The 20,719-nt window shown below is 41.3% G+C and overlaps 1 protein-coding gene and 1 long non-coding RNA gene across 2 annotated transcripts; one reads left to right on the top strand and one right to left on the bottom strand.

Annotated features, from left to right (window-relative positions):
• Positions 1–2,003: 2,003 nt before the first annotated feature.
• Positions 2,004–19,832, top strand: laptm4a (lysosomal protein transmembrane 4 alpha). Its single transcript, XM_084699918.1, has 7 exons — positions 2,004–2,284; positions 5,910–6,030; positions 16,606–16,682; positions 17,620–17,742; positions 18,254–18,349; positions 18,494–18,592; positions 19,040–19,832. The coding sequence occupies exons 1-7, from the start codon at positions 2,156–2,158 to the stop codon at positions 19,112–19,114; spliced, it is 720 nt and encodes a 239-aa protein (XP_084556044.1). The 5' UTR covers positions 2,004–2,155; the 3' UTR covers positions 19,115–19,832.
• Positions 7,521–10,540, bottom strand: LOC146286385 (uncharacterized). Its single transcript, XR_014758460.1, has 2 exons — positions 10,364–10,540; positions 7,521–7,622 (listed from the first exon to the last, which is right to left on the bottom strand). It is a non-coding gene; the product is annotated as an uncharacterized LOC146286385 (long non-coding RNA).
• Positions 19,833–20,719: the final 887 nt, after the last annotated feature.

Genomic DNA, 20,719 nt, shown 5'->3' with positions numbered 1-20,719 from the left:
GAGAGCCTTGCCACTCCCTATTAAGCCCCATTGTACCGAATTTTGTTGCAGTTCCACCAGAGTTCCTCTAGGAGTGATAGCGGTCGAGTGCAAAATGAATGGGAGTCTATGGAGCTAAACGGCTAAATCTCCTTTCAATTTCTTACAGGGTAAGTCGTTGTTGCCCATAACACGCTAGCATTCTGCTAACGAATGCTGATTGGTTAGTGAAGGACTGACTACGACCAGAGATCCCGCTTGATGGCATCCAAAGCAGAACCAGAATGTCAGAGCATTAGCAACAACATCAGCAAGCCAAAACTCTTTTTAGCATGTGTATGGACAGGGAGAGCCTAACCTGTCAGCTGTATTGTCGATGCCTCGAGAGAAAAGTGGAAGTAACCAGAGCTTACCGTCAAGCAGTAGCTCTGGTCGTACGATGTGTATGACGTCAATGACATTTTCAAAGGCTTTTTAGAACGGAAAGGCGACTTTTAAAAAATCTAACACCCAGCGGTGTGCATTTTTTTTGCCTCCCCTTTCGAATTCAGAATTCAAATTAATAGACAAAAAATTATATCCTGAGAAAAGTGGATTTTGAGGGGTATATCTCCATAGACCTCCATTCATTCTGCACTTGACTGTTAGCGCCCTCATATGGAACTAGAGTGGAACTGCAACCAGTTCAGAAACCGGAAGTTTCCTGAGAGTGGGAGTTCTCCCTTTATTAGACATTCTCTGCTACAGAGGTCTATGATGCATCTGTTTTCAACCGTTAAAATTAACATTCCTCACAAATACATTTTCTTTGTAGGATTTATTATGACATTAGATTACAAGTAAACGATTTGTGGGTGAAATTATCCTTACCTGTGGTTTCAAACCAGTGTAGCTCACTGCAACGTTGTAGCCTAGTCTAGTAGCTTAAAAAAACATCTCTACAGCTATTTACAGTACTAGTAGGAAGTCAAACGGCGGCACATGTTCGGTGAAACTATCTGACTAGTGACTACTAACCTGAACTCCATTGCTACAGCCTAAACTTTGTCAATCTGTTCATGAAAATAATTCATTTCAGCCTAGACCGTACAACGGAAGTAACGTTAAATCGAATTCAACCAACGCAATCGCTACCAAGACAGTCTAGTAGTAGTAGTAGTAGCCTACAATTTACCGGGGCAGCTTCTCCACACAGCAGGGCTATATCGCATTTTGCCTTGTTACTGACAATGATCGCCACCACTGACATGTTTATGAATGTGATTTTCGCCTAAATAAATGTCAAGCTTATTTACGTGTTTGGGGGCATATTTTCAGTTAGCCTGAGGTACTATTTGAATCGCAATTCCATCTGAGATAGCTACTGCTGGTAACGTTGTTGTTAAAATAAGCTTCAAAAGGGGGTTCTTTATTAACGAATTAATGCAATAGGAGTAGGCTAAATGCCTGAAAATATCACAAGAAGGGAAAAACTTACAATGGTCAATTTTTACACCGGTCTGCCATATGTATTAGTTTTGATTCAACTATGGTTGCTGATCACCATTCCTTCTTGCAGGGGAAATGAGAAGACAACAATTTCTTCACTCTTAGTATTTTGAGTTGTAGCTTAAATGATCAGAAAAAAATGATTTTAAATATATGTAATCTGTAATCTATATAAAATATACAGAAATATCAACTTTAAAATGTAATTTTAATACGGACCCCTGCAACCAACGCAAGCAAGCACACCCTACAATTTCCCCAGTACCCTCTCTAGTTAATATTATTATTCATTAGTCCAATTGTTTATAAACATACAATCATTGAATCATTGAAACATTATTTGTCCGTTGTTTGTAGAAGAATAAAACCTATAAATGACTACAAACTGTCTAGTCCTTCAAATGTAAACTGAGGATGATGTAGGACAAACATCTGGCTGAGCCAGCCTGCCAGACGGGACAAATGGATTAGCCTACTATCGATTAACGTAAAAAGAATGAGCTGTAAAGCGGACGGGCGGTTCAATGCTCCTCAATTATGCATGACTATTGGTCAATTTAATATTTGTCAAAATAGGTAGCACAAAAAGTTGTAGTTTTTTTTCAAAATCGCGGTGGTCATAAAGTGGGCGTTCCCAAATCGTCGATGTTGTTGATGGTGAAGATTTTCTTCATAGCGTACATCTCCGATGTTTCTCCCCACTTTAGAGGACGACATGCATACTTTTAAACCAAGTCAAGACAGGCTCTACACCACAAGATGTTGCGGGTGTTGCCATGTGAGGACGGGAACAATCATTCTTGGGACATGGTACATGGTACGTAAAATGGTCGACTGAGCTACAGTAGCTGTTCGGTGCTAGCAGATTAACAAGCTGTTTAGCTTTCCTTCCGGTCTTGCCATCTCGGTTCAGGCTACCGAAATCTGGCTCAATTTTTACCATACACCACTAAGGATACTGTGTCTAGCCATTCTACTTGCCGTGCTACTGTAATTGAATCAAACAAAGAAGTTAAATGTTTAGTTTTTGCTACCCAAATATTCGTTTATCAATGCTGGTGTAGTCTAGTCCATTTCTAGCATATTCGATTTAGGATGAAAGCTATACTGTACAGTATAGCTTTCATCCAAAATCGAATATGCTTGTCAACTGTCAGTTGACTGGCAGCTACCAAACTACTGTAGACTATATTATAGAGCTATATCTAATAATAATCATCGATCATTTTTGTTAGTGCTCACTAGCAATGCTATCTGCAACATGTCTCTAACGTGTACTAAAAATTGCTTTGTTAGCCGACTATTGTATTTCAGTATAGTTGGGGCTGAAGTTAGCTGTCGATCTTCAATATGAGTGAGTCCCTTCCATATTTGTCAGATTTTTTACGGTACAAGGTTGTCTTGAATTAACATCACGTGAAATACACCAGTGGAAAGGCACTAGTTAGTGGTCGGACTGGAATTTATTATTTAATCCATAAGGGCATCCTATGTTACACAACCGCTGCTGGCAATATCTACGCTGCGTTTTTGAAACTCGTCTGCAGGCCTTGAAATTGTATTAACTGTAGAGCTCATATTTAGGTGGTGGGCCGAAGCTCAAAATCGTGCCTTTGAACGATCCCTGGCGATGGAGGAGCTGGATTTTTCTGTATCGCTTTAAAACTTTTCTTCAACCATTAAAAATGTGTTGGCATGTCCAGTACTTGCATTTTTCAAGGAACAAACATTTTGTTTCTTTATCAACACAGACATGTTTGGTCCGCATCCAATAAGAGCTCATATACATGACACCTTCATAAAATCCACCAATCGTATACCCTGATATTCAAGGCGAGTAAAGTAGGAAGTAAACATTCACATGTGCATTTTGGTGAGCCGGTATATTGTCAGTGGTCGACTGGGCTTCAAATGTATGGAAAAAAAGTAAAACAAATCGCTAATTCAGGTATTCTCTAAAGAAACATTGCAACATTCCACTTAAACGAGCATATTTATTATATTATTGCGTTGCTATTAGTCATAAGAGCAAGTTAACAGTTTAGTGATAATGACATGTGCAGAACATTGTTCAAATAAATGTACAGTATTGTTTTATGTGTGTGTTGCCTAAACATATAATAATGACATGAATCAATGACATACGTAATTATAATTAGCCAAGATTAGGTATACCACATCAGTAATCCTTATCAATACTTATTGACAGCTCTGTAGAAGCCTGCTAACGACCAGTTATTTGAATCAGGTGTGTTGGAGCAGGGAAACATCTAAAACATGCAGGACAGGGGTGCCCTGAAGACCACGGTTGGGAACCACAGTGCTTGGTAATGCTGGATTTCACAGGGGTGTTACAGTAACTTCACTAACACAACAAATGTAGCTAAAGCACATAGGAGTGAAAATGCAGCTCTGGAGAAGGTTTTGCGTATTGCAAGATTTTTTCAGTGGGGTCAGTTTATACAAATAACCTACTGTAAAATCAATGTTGCTGTTACAATCTAAATGCACCAAATTTTATTTTAAAATTAGTTGACAGACATTGCATGCTTATTAAAAGTACAGACAGGACGGGCAGGGCAGAGGAGAGGATGGGCAGGACAAAGAAGACCTATAATCTGATGTCGAATACCATGCCCTTCTAGTCGTCCGAGTGCCCGCTCCCATGTTTTTTTTTCCATACGAAAAGGTAAACTATGCAAGATGCCTTTCTTCTTACTGGCTGGAGATGAACAGTCTGGAAGAAACATTTTGCATATACCTAAAGGTACAATCTGGGGATTTTGTTGCTCAGGAGTATGGCTGTTGTGATGCACTGCATCACTCCAACACAGTGAACTGCATGAATCATGAAAAAATAAAAAGGATATTCAAAACATCATGTCAACAATCAAATGTATGATCAACCCATTTGACCAGACATTGGAGGTAGAAAGTCACATAACGTCATGAAAACTAGCTTCAGATGCTGTTGTGAGAATGCCTTTGTAGAGTTTGTACAATAAAAGCTACAGTGAAGAGATTAAAAATAATTATCTTTAGATGTTTGAAGGACAGAGCAAGAAAGACAATGACGAAGGTTGACGGTCAGGAAATGACTTTTGGACCAGTCCGAGACCCATCGCTCGTTTGATTATGTTGACACAGCTCAGTCTACCATCTCCAGTCAGCTCAGGGTCCCATCACCAGCCAGCTCAGTCTACCATCTCCAGTCAGCTCAGGGTCCCATCACCAGCCAGCTCAGTCTACCATCTCCAGTCAGCTCAGGGTCCCTTCACCAGCCAGCTCAGTTTACCATCTCCAGTCAGCTCATGTTCCCTTCACGAGCCAGCTCAGTCTACCATCTCCAGTCAGCTCAGTCTATCATCTCCAGTCACCTCAGGGTCCCATCACCAGCCAGCTCAGTTTACCATCTCCAGTCAGCTCATGGTCCCATCACCAGCCAGCTCAGTCTACAGTACACTCAACAAGAGGTAGATACAAGACAGCTTACACCCTCTACCTGGGTGTATTACTTTTTACAGGGTTTTTGGGGATCACTTGCAAGGGCTACCCCATTTAGGGTCAGCAAGTGTCGATTTTAGTCTCTACTAAACACAAGAGGAAGAGCCAAGACTACAGAAACACTTTCAACATGCTACATATTATGGTATTCGTTGTATAAAAACTTCTAAACAATGTTCTCCTATTTCTTTGTGTTTTTTTGGCTATCCTGAGCACAGCCAGCTAAGTCTCCAGGTCAGTGAGTGCCCAACAGTTTTAATCACCGCCACGGATTAAAAAAAAAAATGAAGAAAATAAGGTAAATTAAAGACAGACAGTGACACGGAAAGCAAGTATTTAATTAAAGCTCACCGAGCTACCATTGTGGTGCCGAAACTTGTAGGCTGACTAGGCTAGCTACTTGACACATGGTAACCCAGGTTGTTTTAACTATCAGCTGATCCTGTTACGAACCATTCGATTAGCTAAAAAGATCATACACGAGTTCTGGTTGGTTGGAGACTTGGGTAGTTAAGGCGATTGCCTGATAAAGTTGCTAACTTTGAACTAAGCTACATAAAAAATTTGCAAGAATTGGAACAAAAACGTTAAAAAACTAAAGCAGATACGCGGGCTCGGCCCACCACCTAATTGTTTTGTGTACCCGTTTGATTCTTGAGCCATGATACGATATTCCACCATAGACAATGATAATTTTAGTTGCGAGTCATTTATATATTTTGGGTTGGAAACACTATCAAAACTGTTTCTAACAACACACTCCTATCAAACGATGGCTATTTACCAGCTACCTACAACTAGGGTTTTTGTCTCCCAACTGAACTGAATGATGAGTTGTATTAACTTGGGTTATTAGGCAGAGATGTAGCCTAATATTTGAAAACAAATTTGTTATGTATCTCCCTTGCTCTTTCATTCTTACATTTTTACTGTTCCAGGTGGTGAACCTGTTAATGGGCATCCTTCTAACAGTGGCAGTGACCCACCCAGAGAACGTGCCCACAGTGGACCTGCAGTATGAGGTCATCGAGCATTACTTTGCCTCAGACAGGGTGTCAGGTAAGTGAAGGCATTACGACACGATACACACTCAAACTGTGTGCCACTGCGGTTGGGCAATATCATGGACATATTGGGATTTGACAGTGGGCTGAATCCATCGTGTGCATTTTTTAAAAATCGTTTATTTTGTTTTTGTTGTTTTTTAAATGTAAATATTTCTTTGGCAATGGTGGTAATATATGTTCACTGCAATTACATGGATTCAAATTACTGGCTTATTTGGACTGAAATATATGTAACCCTCCCACTATAGGCTTGTGATATGCTCCTTACAATAGTGGGGTACATTCAAATGTAATAATGGTCTCGGGTGACCTGTGATTATTTTTGCTAAATAACACGTGACACAAATGACTCAAACTACTGACGAAATAAACTTGGATTAAATCAGGACGGACACATAATCTATGTTCATCCATGGTCATCCATATATTGATCAAAATTATTTTGGCATACAGTTATGACAATAAAAACAACAAACCACCCCAGGGTTTTTTCTGTAGAAATATTTTAGAGTTTGGTTGTTAGCAAGCTTGCTATGGTGGCGCGCTTAACGTTGGAGCTTGTAAAAGATGAATTGTTTACTGTGCAGAGAACAGTCAATCCACGTCTCACAGAAATGTCAACACAAACCCGTTCCAGTTGCCGACGACAGTCCGGTCTCGCCAACTCCCGTCCACCGCAAGATGCCACCGAAACTTGCCTGAAACTTACTGTGCTTACTCATACTAGTGCCCTCAGTGTACAGTAAGAATCATTTGATGCTGGGATAAACAGAACAGACAATAGAGGGGGGGTGCATCTCACAACAGGCTTAATGCACCCCCTGCTAACCCTGACTAGGAAAGTGTTACATGCCTGAAACTCACTCTGCTTACTCATACTAGTGCCCTCAGTGTACAGTAAGAATCATTTGATGCTGGGATATACAGAACTGCCTTGACATAAAGAAATACTTTGTGAAGATGTACCTCAATAATTGTACCTATCTTAAATAAGGATTTGATGGTTCTTTTGATGTTGATACATGGTTGATTGTTTTTAGTACTTGTCTTTTGTAGGCTAGGCATGTGAACCTTTGGTCCCTTTTCAGGACAGCTGATTCTGGATCAGAAGGCTGTTGTTTTCGACCTGTCTGAGTAACCCACCCTACGCACAGGCTAACTGCATTAAAATCGCATGCCTTTGAACCTATACATTAGTATGAAGAGCCATGCCATGTGAAAACCAATAATCATGATCATACTGGGGGGGTATATTTCCTCAGAATGCGATGTCGTGGAGCAAAAATGTTGGTTCGCGTATACCGTTTGAATGATGAATTTTAAGGATTTTGTGTTGAAAATAGTATCTGATATTTACACAGATGACAGATATCCTTCTCTTGAATTCAACAACAAAGACGGTATAATGTAAGACTTCTGTCTCCCCTTCTTTTGGATGCGATTGTTACGGTGTGGTACAGAGTGGACCCAAACGCAGCACAGTTACAAGTAGGGGTTTTATTGGATGTAGTCCTGAGTTCTGGTCTGGTTAGATGAATCAACGGGTCAGCAGGCAGACAGGGACTGGGTTCTCGGATGATGATCCTGGGCACAAAGAAAACTGGTTACAAAAGGCAAGCGAATCAAGCAACGCTTGAGGGTCAAAAGCGCATACTACCACAGTAGCTGTGACAACAATCTGACGAGGAGTGGTTGGAAAGCCGGGTTGAAGTAGGCAGGATGATGAGGTAATGGGCAGCAGGTGTGTAGAGTTTTGGCAGGATAATCCAGGTGAACCAGCAGGGGGTGTAAAAGGGACAGGAACCAGGCCGTGGCCGTGGCAGGATAATCCAGGTGAACCAGCAGGGGGTGTAAAAGGGACAGGAACCAGGCCGTGGCCGTAACAGCGATATCAAGACGAAATCCTTCACTCTTTGAATCGCGCGCGCTCTCGCGAAGGGGTGCCAATCCAGAGAGTCATGCATCAGGTGATACAACACCGGCGTTCTATACATTATCCCGCTTATTACACGGCTACTTGCAAACAAGATGACTTAACACAGTGTGTCTTTTAACAATTTATTTGTTACCATTCGTAGTGTTGATCAGCAGAGAAATAGTTCGCCAAAGACGTTGAACTTCATAGACGTTGAACATTCTTTAGGCTTCAAATCAGCTGACGTCTAAGCAACGGAGTACGCTGGGGTTGAAAAGTTACCAGACTGCTTGCGGAGTGCTACGAAAGACGTGAATCAGAAGCAAAAAGGCCACTTTCCTTGACAGCGGTCTGTTATTCATAGCAACTGTCTGTCTCTGTTATCAGAAGACATCAGACCGCAGAACGTTGAGAAGCCCCATTCAAGTGAATGGAGCTTTCTACAGCGTTAAGAACAGCCGTGTAATAAATATAATTCAGTTTCTTGTAAACACCTGTGTTCGAATAATTGTGGTCCGACTACGATCCGATCGACACCCTGAGATAACTCAATCCGAGTCGGTTGATAATTCGGACATCGCATGCTTGTACACGGTGAATTGGACTATGAACTGGACTCTGCGTCTTTGCACATGCTTGAGATCCCGCTGCCCACCCTCCAAGGTCGTTACCTGGAAGTTGAAAGAGACGATAAGTTGTCGCTGCCGGCCCGGCAGAAACAAACAACGCGCACCAATAGCGCCGTTTGCATTCTGATTCTGATTTGCAGTACTCCTATTGTCATCATGCACGAAATGTAGAAGGATGTAGCTTCACTTGCTCTGCGTTTGCCGTCTTTCTCGAAATGTTGATGTTGTTGTTGGTAGAGGTGAAGAGGTCAAGCGGAAAGGGCTGTATCACCACTAGTTGTAATTAAAACAGCGCCACATAACGTACTGGGATATGACATGCTTTTGGCCAATGATTCGGTTTATTCACTGCCATGTATATTCGGATAATAGCAGTTGCCCCAAAAATTAGCATTATCCGAATAAAGCTAGATTTGAATTGATACCATCATGTAAACGTAGTTTATGTTGCTTCACTCAGTGTGCCTGCACCTCGTCCGTTGCAGTTTACAATGTTGGCAGGACTAGCCTACTTCTCAGCTTGAGAAATACAAGGTGTGGCATGTGAACTGGTTGAAATGCGTGTCTCACGGCCAATGCGTGAGAGTTGGCAGCCCTGGGTACGACAGTCACTGCGTTTACATGGATTCAAATTACTGGCTTATTTGGACTTAAATAGAATGATCCCTTTCTTGTAAACACCTTTGTTCGAATAATTGCGGTCCGACTGCGATCCGATCGACACCCCCGAGATAACTCGATCTGAGTCGGTTGATAATTCGAACATTGCATGCTTGTAAACGGTGAATTGGACTATGAACTTGACTCTGCATCTTTGCACATGCTTAAGATCCCGCCGCCCTCCCGCCCAGGTTGTGACCTGGAAGTCGAAAAAGACGATAAGATGACGCTGCCGGGAGCCGGCCCAGCACAAAGAAACAACGCGAGCCAATAGCGCCATTTGCATTATGATTCTGATTCTGATTTGCAGTACTCATATTGTCGTCATGCACGAAATGTAGAGGGACGTAGCTTCACTTTGCTCTCCGTTCGCCGTCTTTCTCTAAATATTGATGTTGTCGGTAATGGTGAAGATGTCAAGCGGAAAGGGCTGTCACCACTAGTTGTAATGAAAACCTCGCCACGTATCATCTTGGGATATGACATGCCAATGATTTGGTTTATTCACTGCCATGTATATTCGGATAATAGCAGTTGCCCCATAAATTAGCATTATCTGAATAAAGCTAGATTTGAATTGATACCGTTATGTAAACACAGTGAGTTACAACACTCACAGACTCGGTTTTGAGTCACATATGGGCTAATTTTTCTGCAGAAAAAAGACGACATTACTTTGCTTTCCGTGTATTGGAATACAGTGTTGGGCAGTACTGTAACGCAGTTACTTTTGACAGTAACTAATACTGTAACGCATTACTTTTAAAATAAACTAACGCCGTTATCGTTACCATATGGTGAGTTATCCGCCTTACTTTTTTAAAGGAATTCATTTTGGCTGAAGTGTAGCTACTACAGCCTAACCTGTTTACAGCAGCGACGCATTGTAGGATTGGTGGATGCCAACCTGTAAACACGCAGACTGTGGTGGACGCCTAACAGCGGCCCACACAGGGACTTAAACATCCTTATTTTCTTTATGTGCATGTTAACATTCAGCAACACTATACAACTGTCTTCACATAAACACATGTCACATTTGTTCCTTAGTTCTCATGTCATCTTTATTGCCTTTGGTTTAATATATCTTTGTTAGTTTAGGTTTAGCATTTTTTTGTTACCTCTTTGTTTGACCATCATGAGGGCAGCATGGCTGCCGTGTCCCAGTAAAGGGTGTCCGACTGGAAAACAGGAGGCTTAAATGGAGTTCCAGAGTGGATGGGAAGCTCCCATCCCTGTCTGGGCTGTAGGGGTGTTTGCTCCAATTTTGCGCCGATTATTAAATGGGAGGATGTATGGTGTCCCCTCCCTATATTTAGTGTGGCAGCCCAGGCTGATATAACTGTGAGAGGAGCAAGCAGAGGGGAGAGAGAAAGAACCAGCCTAGAAGGAAGACCTCTGTGCGTATGAGGTGTTGGTTGGTTCTCATGTATCGGTTTTATCTTCACTACTTGGTTTTATTTACTTTGTCCATGTGTTCCATCCTCTCAAATGTAGCAATAAACCCCTTAATATTTTGCACCCTACTCAGTCCTCGTGTGCCTTCTTGGTCATGCCCTCACACAGTCGCACAGTGGGCGTGTTTCCGTTTATTCAAGTATGTGCGGCAGTCATGTTGAGTCAAGGCGAGAGCAAGACGAGTTTCTTAAAGTGGAAATATGCTAATTATTTCACTTTGGTTGAGCATAAAGACAAAAACCTTTTAGTCAAATGTAAACTGTGTCTTTCTGGTTCAAAGGTCTTATCTACTGCGATAAACAGCAACTCCAATCTGTTGAAGCACTTCCAGAAACTACATGCTGCGACGAAGCTAGAAGCTAAACCGGTGTACACACTAGAAGTGAGTCAAGCCCCTCCAGCCAAACAGCCACTAGATTTTAACCGGATTGTTAGCCAGGGACAGATCAACAAAGCTATTGCACAATATTTTGTTGAAAACATGCAGCCTGTCTCTACTGTGGAGTCACCGGCGTTAAGGCAGCTCGTTAGCATGATAACATGTTCATGGGATAACATGGGGTGGGCTTAAAAAACTAAAAAGTAACTTTTAACAGTACATTACTTTTTGGTGTAAGTAATCAATAAAGTAATTTAGTTACTTTTTGAATGAAGTAACTAGTAACTGTAACTAGTTACTATTTCTTAGTAACTAGCACAACACTGGAATATTACTAGTAATAACTTTATGCAAAATGTATCATTTGGAAGGCTTTTCAAGTTCTACCTCTCCTCGCATTTTTTGGCAAAAATCGCCGTTTTGAATGGGAAAAAGTCATCCACGTGAATCGTGTAGATCCGACGAGGGGGGCATAAACGGGAGTTTCAAAAACCTACTGCGGTCGCCTTCACAATAAGAGCGTTCGACATGGACTGCGGCTGCATGAAACGACCGGCGAGAGTAGCCGCTTGCAGTCAGGGAGGAGTTAAAAACGTCTCTGTGAAGTCGGACATTTCAGCTTCTTGTGGTTTGTCACGGATCAGTCACGGACGATTAAGTGCTGTTTGCTTACTTTACTTCATTTATAATTAAACGTAGTCTTTCCGTTAGTGAAGAGGCGGAGTAAAACCTTTTCTTGAACACATTTTTATTTCAATTAAACAGTTTGGTCCGGATTTGAACATTGGCGAAACTGAAGGTGTCAGAATAATTACAAAACACGTGTCAAAGTTGTCGTGTGTGAGTCTGGCCAATCATGAAATAGCTTTGTTGTCATTAGAACCCGTGCAGTTGCTCTGCTGAAAATGCGCTCTGCTAGCCTGACGTTGTCATACTCATAATTGTAGTCAGAATATGAGTCTGAAACCTCTCCGTTGGGCTTTGAGTATGGGGCGTGTTTCAACCGAACTCGTAAGAAAAAATGCCTCTTCACTCAATTGGATATACCTACAACCAATCAGAGCAACGTAGTATGTTGTTTGTTGAAGACAAATTCAACCCAAGCGCTCTTTGGTGACGTGGTTGATTACGTTACTGTTGATCATCTGTCCATCATCGTATAAAGCCCGCCCTGACAATTTGATTGGTCCGAACAGCTCCTAATTTCAAATTTTTTTTTGAGGGTGGGGCTAAGTTGGGTTGCCAGCCAGGCTAGCGCTCGGCTACACAGCTGGCACTTCTCGAATCGCTCTCACGGTACTTTGATGGTGATGTCACAGTGACCTAGCCTCGGCGCTGTCTCAAGTCTGACAAAGTCTAACCAGAATTCACTGTTTCAAGTCAGCTGCCTGCAGCTGGCTGCAGTGCTGCATGAAGTCAGTCCATGTCGAACGCACCTATTAAAATATCTTTGGTGAATGTCACGCGAGTCATTTGGCCAATCACAATCAAGATAATGGCAGCGTCTTCTTTGAAAAACCCCTGGATGCAGCTTTCCCTGGATGCAGCTTTCCCGCAGGTGAATTCAACTTTTCACGCTACCACTACCAGGCACATAGCCTGGTCCTAATCTGACCCTCGTACATTTCATTTGTACAGAGGGTCTGGCATCGCCCCATTGACAAGCGTTAACTTCCTTGAAGGCGGGTCCTCTGTTCAAGTTTAAAACTATTGGGTCTGCCCAGAGCCACTCTGATCTGCCATAACCAATCGCAAGCGTTCGTCTTAGCCAACTCCTTCACCACTACTGTAACGGAGCTAGCTGCCGTCTCTGGAAAACCAAACTTTTCCCGAACCCTGTGGGGAGGAGGGCTACAACATCATGGCCACCTACAAAACTCAGCAAGGAATGTTCTTGCTCCGGCTTTAACTTATGGATATTCGGCAGCATTGCCACAACCGCAGAATAACTTCGCTCGCATCTTTCTCCGCCGCCATTACTGAACTACTCAAACTAGTGCACGACATTAACATCATCATTCTCAACCACTCCCTCTGTTCGCTGATTGGACCTACAAAAAAATTGTTTCTGAAAACCGACTTCAGAGTCAAACTCCCAGACCTAGTACAGAAGCAAAATCCAAATTGAGCGGAAGTACGTAGGAGGGCAGAGCCAGGCTACCAGGCACAGGCCGTTTATGGAGAACGTTGTTGTTGTTGACATGTTTAACGTTATCATGGAAAGGAAGCTTGTTGGCTTGTCAGCTAACGTAATATCAGCGAATTGTGTTGTTAGCCTCGTTCAATGTGAAGGATTTTGGCAAGGCTATCTTCTGCTTCATTAGTATTGTTATCTGATTTGTTATGTATATGTTGTCACGTAATGAAACAAGACCCATTGATGTCTAGTTTACAGGGGCGATTGATTGCAAAACAGATTTTACCTTGTCATAGTTGAAAAATGACTGTTTGGTGTGTAAAATAGACATACAGTGAACCTCAAAGTCCATTGATGCCTCATTCCTATGCAAATCTCACAATTTGTAACTGCTGCCGTGAAACAATAGGTTTAAAAAAAAAAAAAACCCCGCTGTGACGTCCCAACGGTGCTTCACCTTTTTTGGCTCTCTGTCACGCCCCAACATTTACCTACAGACCAGCCCACCTGTGTTTTGTCCCAGGAACATAAATGGAGGTAGCGTAGACCTCAGACACTAGTTTATCTGCGCGCTGCTCTGTGTAGCTTACTTCCACGGGAATTGAAAGAAGAAAGTTTTTCAAGGATATTGAAAATGGACCACGGTCGTAAATGCAGTGTTCCAGGCTGTACAGGGAATGCTGACAGTCATAGTCTTGCCACGGAACCAAACACTCGACGGGAATGGCTAATGTTTGTCTATGAAGGCTCGAACCATTTCACCATTTATTTGTACACCGAACCCTACTACAAACAAGCAAGCACGCACATTCAAAAGCCATTTTGGTGTTATTTATTCAGCCCCTCGCTCTTACACTGCTGCACTCAAGAACCAAACTTATTCTAATGTAGCCCTGATGACTAGAAGTAAATGCCCAGTTCCTAATTTTTGGCCATGTGCTGAATGATTTAGCCATCTAGAGAGTTTGGTATATATCTGAACATTTTTTCCTATTTTTGGGGGGTTGAGTTCAGTTAGCATGGTGGCAAAAGGCCTGTGAATTTCCTAGAACTTGATTTACTCAGAGTTTAAGAGGTTGGTAACTGAACCAGACTTTACCCTCATCCGGCCAGAAGCACAGGTGAAGGTTAGCATGTACCCAGTGCTACACAATGTCAGCATTCAGCAATCAAACTCATTAAGATCTCATCAAAGCCTCAGTACAGCAATCAGTGTCATACTGATGATTATGGGAGTGTATTGTTTAGGGATGGAGATTTGAATTGATTTCACTATTCGAATAGTATCCGAAATTATTTTTGAATATCCGGATAATCTATTTTTGTTAATGTGGTTCCGTTAATTAGCCTGCCTTGACGCAAAGCATACAGTAAACACATGAACCACCACACATTGTGGCGATAATTGGGACTGTTCAGCTATTAGATTAAATAAGGGTTGAATAAAGAAAACAAATTAAAGATCAATTTATTAACATGACGAAAAGACAATGAACTTGAAAAAACGCTGCGTCTTCAGACGTAGGCTCTTAATTTGGCGGAAAAGCGATTAGCCTATTATTATGTGAAATAAAAAGTAGGCTACATTGGACCAAATTAAACACATTGGGAAGGCTATCCTCGATAAAACGAAAGACACACATGGATAAATATTGCATATTAACTTGGATATTAACTTGGAACCGAAATCCTATAGGATACAGTGCGTCACCACACAATGCAAACATAAACAGCGGATTACGCTAGCTCTACATGGCTACTGGTAAGAAAATAAATGAGCCACAACTGCATTAGCCATACGCATTTTTATTCAGGAAAATGAGCATGTAAACATGCTCAGGGGAGAGGCCAGTACGGAGTCGATTTACGAGCAGGCCGGCGTAGAAAAAACTGCATGAACTGAGGTTGCTGCGAGGTAGCCTACTGCTTAGCCAGGACACAATGCTTCTTGTAGCGCCAAATGAAAGGAAAGGAGACTCGCAGCAGAACGCAGGCGTAGCCTACCTTTTTTGATGGTTTTCATCATTTCTAACGTCACAACTATTAGAATTCACAACGACGTGACGGTTTTTTATTAAAAAAATTTTTTTCATTAAACTACGCTCATAAGTATTCGAAAAAAGTATTCGAATACTAACTTACTTTAGGATATCCGGATATTCGATTAACCACGCCCATCCCTAGTATTGTTTACAGGGAAATAAACTGAACTTCCTAGGGTCCCTAGTGCAATGCCAAAGGGCATTGCATCAGAGTAAAGTGTATGAGATAAAAAAAAAAAAGATATGTTCAAGCCCCTAAAAATGTTTTCCTACACTTTTTCACATCATACAAAATTATAACATTTGGGACCTCCTGTCCCTAATTATGAATTTGGAGGTGTCATAATTCTATCTGTCTTACTTGTACAATTTTGTTTAACCTGTCTTTCTCTCCTCTATATTATATTTCACACAGGCATAAAAATGTAAATACAGTTACATCCTGTTGGCATATACTCGTCTCAGGATGTCTAGACATATTTTAGTGAATGGATGGGGCCTACGAAGAGGACAGTCGAATATATATGTGAACCGGCAGGTTGCACCTGCATGCGTCGTTTTAGACATCTGGCCCTCATTTGTGCGAATACATTTTTGGCTCTGCACCTCTGTGGAGCACACGCTTGTTCTTACTCAATTCCAGCGGTTTCCCAGAGTTGTGGGAGGTACTAGGCTGACATGTCCAGGAGGATGCAGATTACTTTATCTTCACTAGGCCCTTGTACATCCTATGTTGACGCTGAGTGAAAGGGTGTGAAACAGTAGGGCCTCCCCATAGCTGGCCTTTAAAAGAGTTACTCAGCAAGTCACAGCCTGAGACTATCCAGTTACATAGGGATCAATCCTCCTAAATGGACACACTGGGCTAAGTACTCTTTGGTAAATTAAAAGTAAGTACGCATTAAATTAACAAACCAATTCACACAACCCTTCCTTTGACACGCCAGAGTACCTTGAAGGGCACAATTGCTTCAAAGGTCTTTCACCACAAAAATAACAAGGATTTACCACTAAATCATAAAAAATAAGAGTTTTGCAAATATTTGTCAGAATCAAGAACAGGACTGATGAAATAAGCCTAATATGTTTAACTATGGTTTTTGGTGTTCAGTTACCTTTAAAATGTGGCATTTTTGGATACAGTGCATTCCATGTCTTTGTGCATGTCTTCCCATCTCACTGTCCCCTACATTTCCTGTCTGTTCTCTCACTAGCCCAATCAAGCTGAAAAAGGCCACCAACCTCATAAAAAAATACTTAGCAAAAATTTATTAGCATTTTAGTTGTTTATTCAATCATAAGTTCTTTGTGACAGCACAACCAATGGTCTCTCTGTCTTGCTTGTAGAGAATGCCTGTGTTGGATTTGCCATCTCTCTTCTGATGCTCACCATCAGTTCCATGATGGTGTATGGAGCCATTACCGTAAGTGTGTGCGTGTGACACACTTTAGCACAAGTGTGTGCATTTCTTTTTATTCGATTTTCATCTACATTTTGTCCACATTGGAATTTATGACACCATTTAAATTAAATTCAGTCACTAATATGACTTATACTCCTTAGGGATACTAAGGAGTATAAATAACTACTTGGGGAGATGAGACCTGCAGGATCAGATTGATTGTTGTTCAAAATTGACTCAAATACCTATAAACCATACTGTGTATGATCTTTATTCTTGTGTCATCTAAAAACAGGTCTGTGATTGTACCTATTCTAAACTTTGCCCACCCTGGTTTTTGTTATTTTGTGATTTCAAGATTCAAACATATGAAGGGAAATTAGGGTATAAAAGATAACGCCCCTGTATATGAACTGTTTAATCCAACCATCCAGATGAAGGTTAAGGAGAGTGAGTTAGACTAGAGTGTCATGTTTATGATATGATCTTTGCTTCCCAAGCCTGCTTGATGACATCAACACATGACAGGTTGGATGGCTCCGGTATTTGACGTAGTCCTCATCCTAAGCGCTAGTTTAATTAGCCGGGTGCTGCCAACCCATGACATCTTGCTGCTGGTCTGGGTCAGTGGTCTGTGCTAGCGTTGTGCGTTTTCTGCGTCAGCTACATTCTCTTAGGTAACACTGTGGATACCCGTATTCACCATGACAAGCTCTGTTGATGTAGAATCAACAGTTGCCTCCACAGTTGTGACCCATAGCACTTATAGAGAAACTCCTGAAAATAATATCCAATGTAATGCTGTTCCATTCCTTTATCTGCTGCACTTACGTAAAACTAGTTTGTTCCAGTTTAGAGCCTGTTAGTTTTGGTGACGTGTTGTACAGTAGGGCCATGGGTGTATGAAAAGAGGTTGATGGTAAGAAATGTCTCCCTGTTTTCTTCCCCGTCTTATTAGCATCGTGATGGCTGGCTCATCCCTTTCTTCTGCTATCAGCTGTTTGACTTTGTCCTGAGCTGCCTGGTGGCTGTCAGCTCGCTCACATACCTGCCCCGCATTAAGGACTACCTGGACCAGCTGGTCAGTCTCACCCAAACACACATATGGAGAAATATAGAGTTGGAAAAACAATTTAATTCCACAGCAGTGGTGCTCTTGGACAATGGGTGTCTCTTATAGTGCTGTTTAACGTGACTCTGTAACGTAGGAATGGACAGTGCATCCAGAAAGTATTCACAGCGCTTCACTTTTTGCACATTTTATGTTACAGACATATTCCAAAATTGATTCAATGATTTTTTGCCTCAGAATTCTACACACAATATCCCATAATTATAAGGTTAAAAGTAGTTTTTAAAAATGTCTGCTATTAAAAATCTAAAAACTACAGAATCAAATGTTTCAAGTATTCACAGCCTTTACCATGGCACTCAAAATGGAGCTCAGGTGCATTCTGTTTCCACTGATCATCCTTGATGTTTCTACAACTTGATTGGAGTTCACCTGTGGTAAATTCAGTCGATTGAACAGGATTTGTAAAGCTTATCGCTTGGTTATCTTTTGTCTGTTTTCCACCTCTTCTCCCCTCCAGCCGGATTTCCCCTACAAGGACAACCTCCTGTCCCTAGACTCCAGCTGTCTCCTGCTCTTTATTCTAGTCTTCTTTGCTTTCCTCATCATCCTGAAAGTAAGAGTGGGACATCCAAACCTGCCTGTCATTTCATCATTAAATCATCTTCAAGGATCGGTTTATTAGTTTATGTTCTCAGGGCATGTAGCCTAGACTGGTCACTATGCCAAGTCACTCAACATGGCTGTTTTTGATTTTCAGGCTTACCTGATCAACTGCGTGTGGAACTGCTACAAATATATTAACAACAGGAACATGCCAGAGATTGCCGTATACCCTGCTTTTGAGGCCCCACCTCAGGTATGTTTCGGAACCCCTCCGGTTCTTTAGATGCCAGTGCAATTTGAGACGTAGGCATTTAAATATATAAATGTATTGCCACCATTTTGAGCTTCCTGAGCATTCAAATGTGCCCTGATGGGCACAGACTCCAATTGAGTTCACACCTAATCAACTTACCGACATCTTAATCACAAGCTGCACCACAGCCAGTGTAACAGTAGATCAAATGAGAACAGTCTTTTAGGCAAATAGCTGTGTTCATCCAGTAGGGGGCATTCTTTTCTTATCCTTTTTGAGAATAACCCGTTGACATGGTCACATGGATTGATGCAGGTCAGCTCTCATTTATAGATTGCTTTAAGGCGATTTGAAAGCTGAAGTTTGGGTCCACTGTGAAGCATGTTGTGTAATCTTAAAACATTTGCTAATACTTTTGAATCCTATTTTTTTCTTCTGCTCCCTCAGTACATCCTGCCCACCTATGAGATGGCCATGAAGATGCCAGAGAAGGAGCCTCCGCCTCCCTACATGCCTGCTTAAGCACCCCAGACACACACACACACATACCACCACCGTCTCCACTAGTGCCCTCCCTCACCCCCCTTATCACACCCACCATCTACTGTGTATGTGGCCAACAACTTGTTTTGACCCTGCCAATGCTGTTCTAGAGAAAAGGGTAGTTAACCCCCCCTTCTGTTATTCAATCCTAACCTCACAGTCTTGGTAAAAGAAAAAAAAGGGGAGGGGGGGGGTATTGGGAAAGCACCATCACTTGAATGCTTATTGTCAGTCTAGAAATGCCAAGTTCTCAGATTGATACGAGTGAAACATATGAAAAGAAAACTAGACAATCCACTTCTGATAACTTTTGAATCATGCGTTAATTATGTGTTAAGATTCTAGGTTTAAACAAGTTTGATGGGGAAGCTTGTAGCACTTTTTCCTTGTCTACCATTATTTAGGCCCATTATGCCAATGGATGTCCCATCAGTCCACCAACTTGTGTGCCATGTTCATATTCTCTCTTTTGTGATCCTGTGTTGTGTAGCTAAACTAATGAGTAGTGTTTCAGCATTGAGGCCTTACACTGCTGGCTAAGAAGATAAATGTCACTGAAGTTGCTTCCCAGGAAACTGAAGGGGAACAAGTGTTGTGAACATTAGTGGATGCATGCAACTCTTTCTCCCTTTCTTTACTTTTAATGTGTTTTGATCTTTGTGGACAACAAATGGCTTTAATAAACATTTGTACCCATTGTCTGATTTATTGACGGATATTTTGTGTTAATTTGTGTGTAGTATGTGTATACAATGTACAGGGGCGCTGCCAGGAATTTTGGGACCCATGAAAAAAAAACATTTCTAATAGACTAATATATCACTTCTCTTTCAACTTTATGCCACAAAGTGGTTTGAGACTTCTAAAATACATCTACAAAAAATAGTGATCTACACAGAATCATGTTTTACAGGATCTGGTAGAGCAGTTTTTCTATAAATGACAATCATAATCCTGCATCTTGCTAATTTGTGAAAAAAGCAAATTGACTGGTGAGGCATAAATTAACTAGAAGAACTAAAAGAATTGTTGACTAAATGTTCAGTACAAAAATGTATTGAGCCAATTGTGTAAAACTCGAATGGAACCTACATCCATATGAAATTGTCATGAAGGACATTGAGTTTTGTATCAACTAGGAAAGTTGACTGGCACCATCATTTGGTACATAGGGAGGTTATAATTTTCTGTGACAGGGAAATGTGGATAGCCTTTAGGCACAGTTGACTTGTAAGACTTGAAATACTTTGCCTTGCAAAATACAAATTTTTGTTGGTCAATAATAATAACTGACCAACCTTTTTCAACATTAGTCTAATAAAAAATTATTACAATAAATTGTTTGACGAGAAGGCTACCCCATATTGACAAAAGTTTTTGCCAATGAGATATTTAGTATTTTATTTTCTACATTTACAGTTAGACTGTAAGATTGAAAAGGTTTATTGTTTGAAAGGGGGTGTTTTGCAAGACACAACCCTTAAAATTGGACAAAGAGCTTATTCTCAAAGGGTGTATAGCAATGCATGTTATCAAATAGGTTGTCTCTTTGATGTTTAAGTGTTTAAGTTTATGAAACTACAT

This window comes from Hypomesus nipponensis, chromosome 6, assembly GCF_054491055.1.
Source record: "Hypomesus nipponensis isolate SF chromosome 6, ASM5449105v1, whole genome shotgun sequence".
Lineage (NCBI taxonomy): Eukaryota > Metazoa > Chordata > Actinopteri > Osmeriformes > Osmeridae > Hypomesus > Hypomesus nipponensis.
The sequence above is the reverse complement of the archived record's forward strand: the minus strand, read 5'-3'. Positions and strand labels throughout refer to the sequence as shown.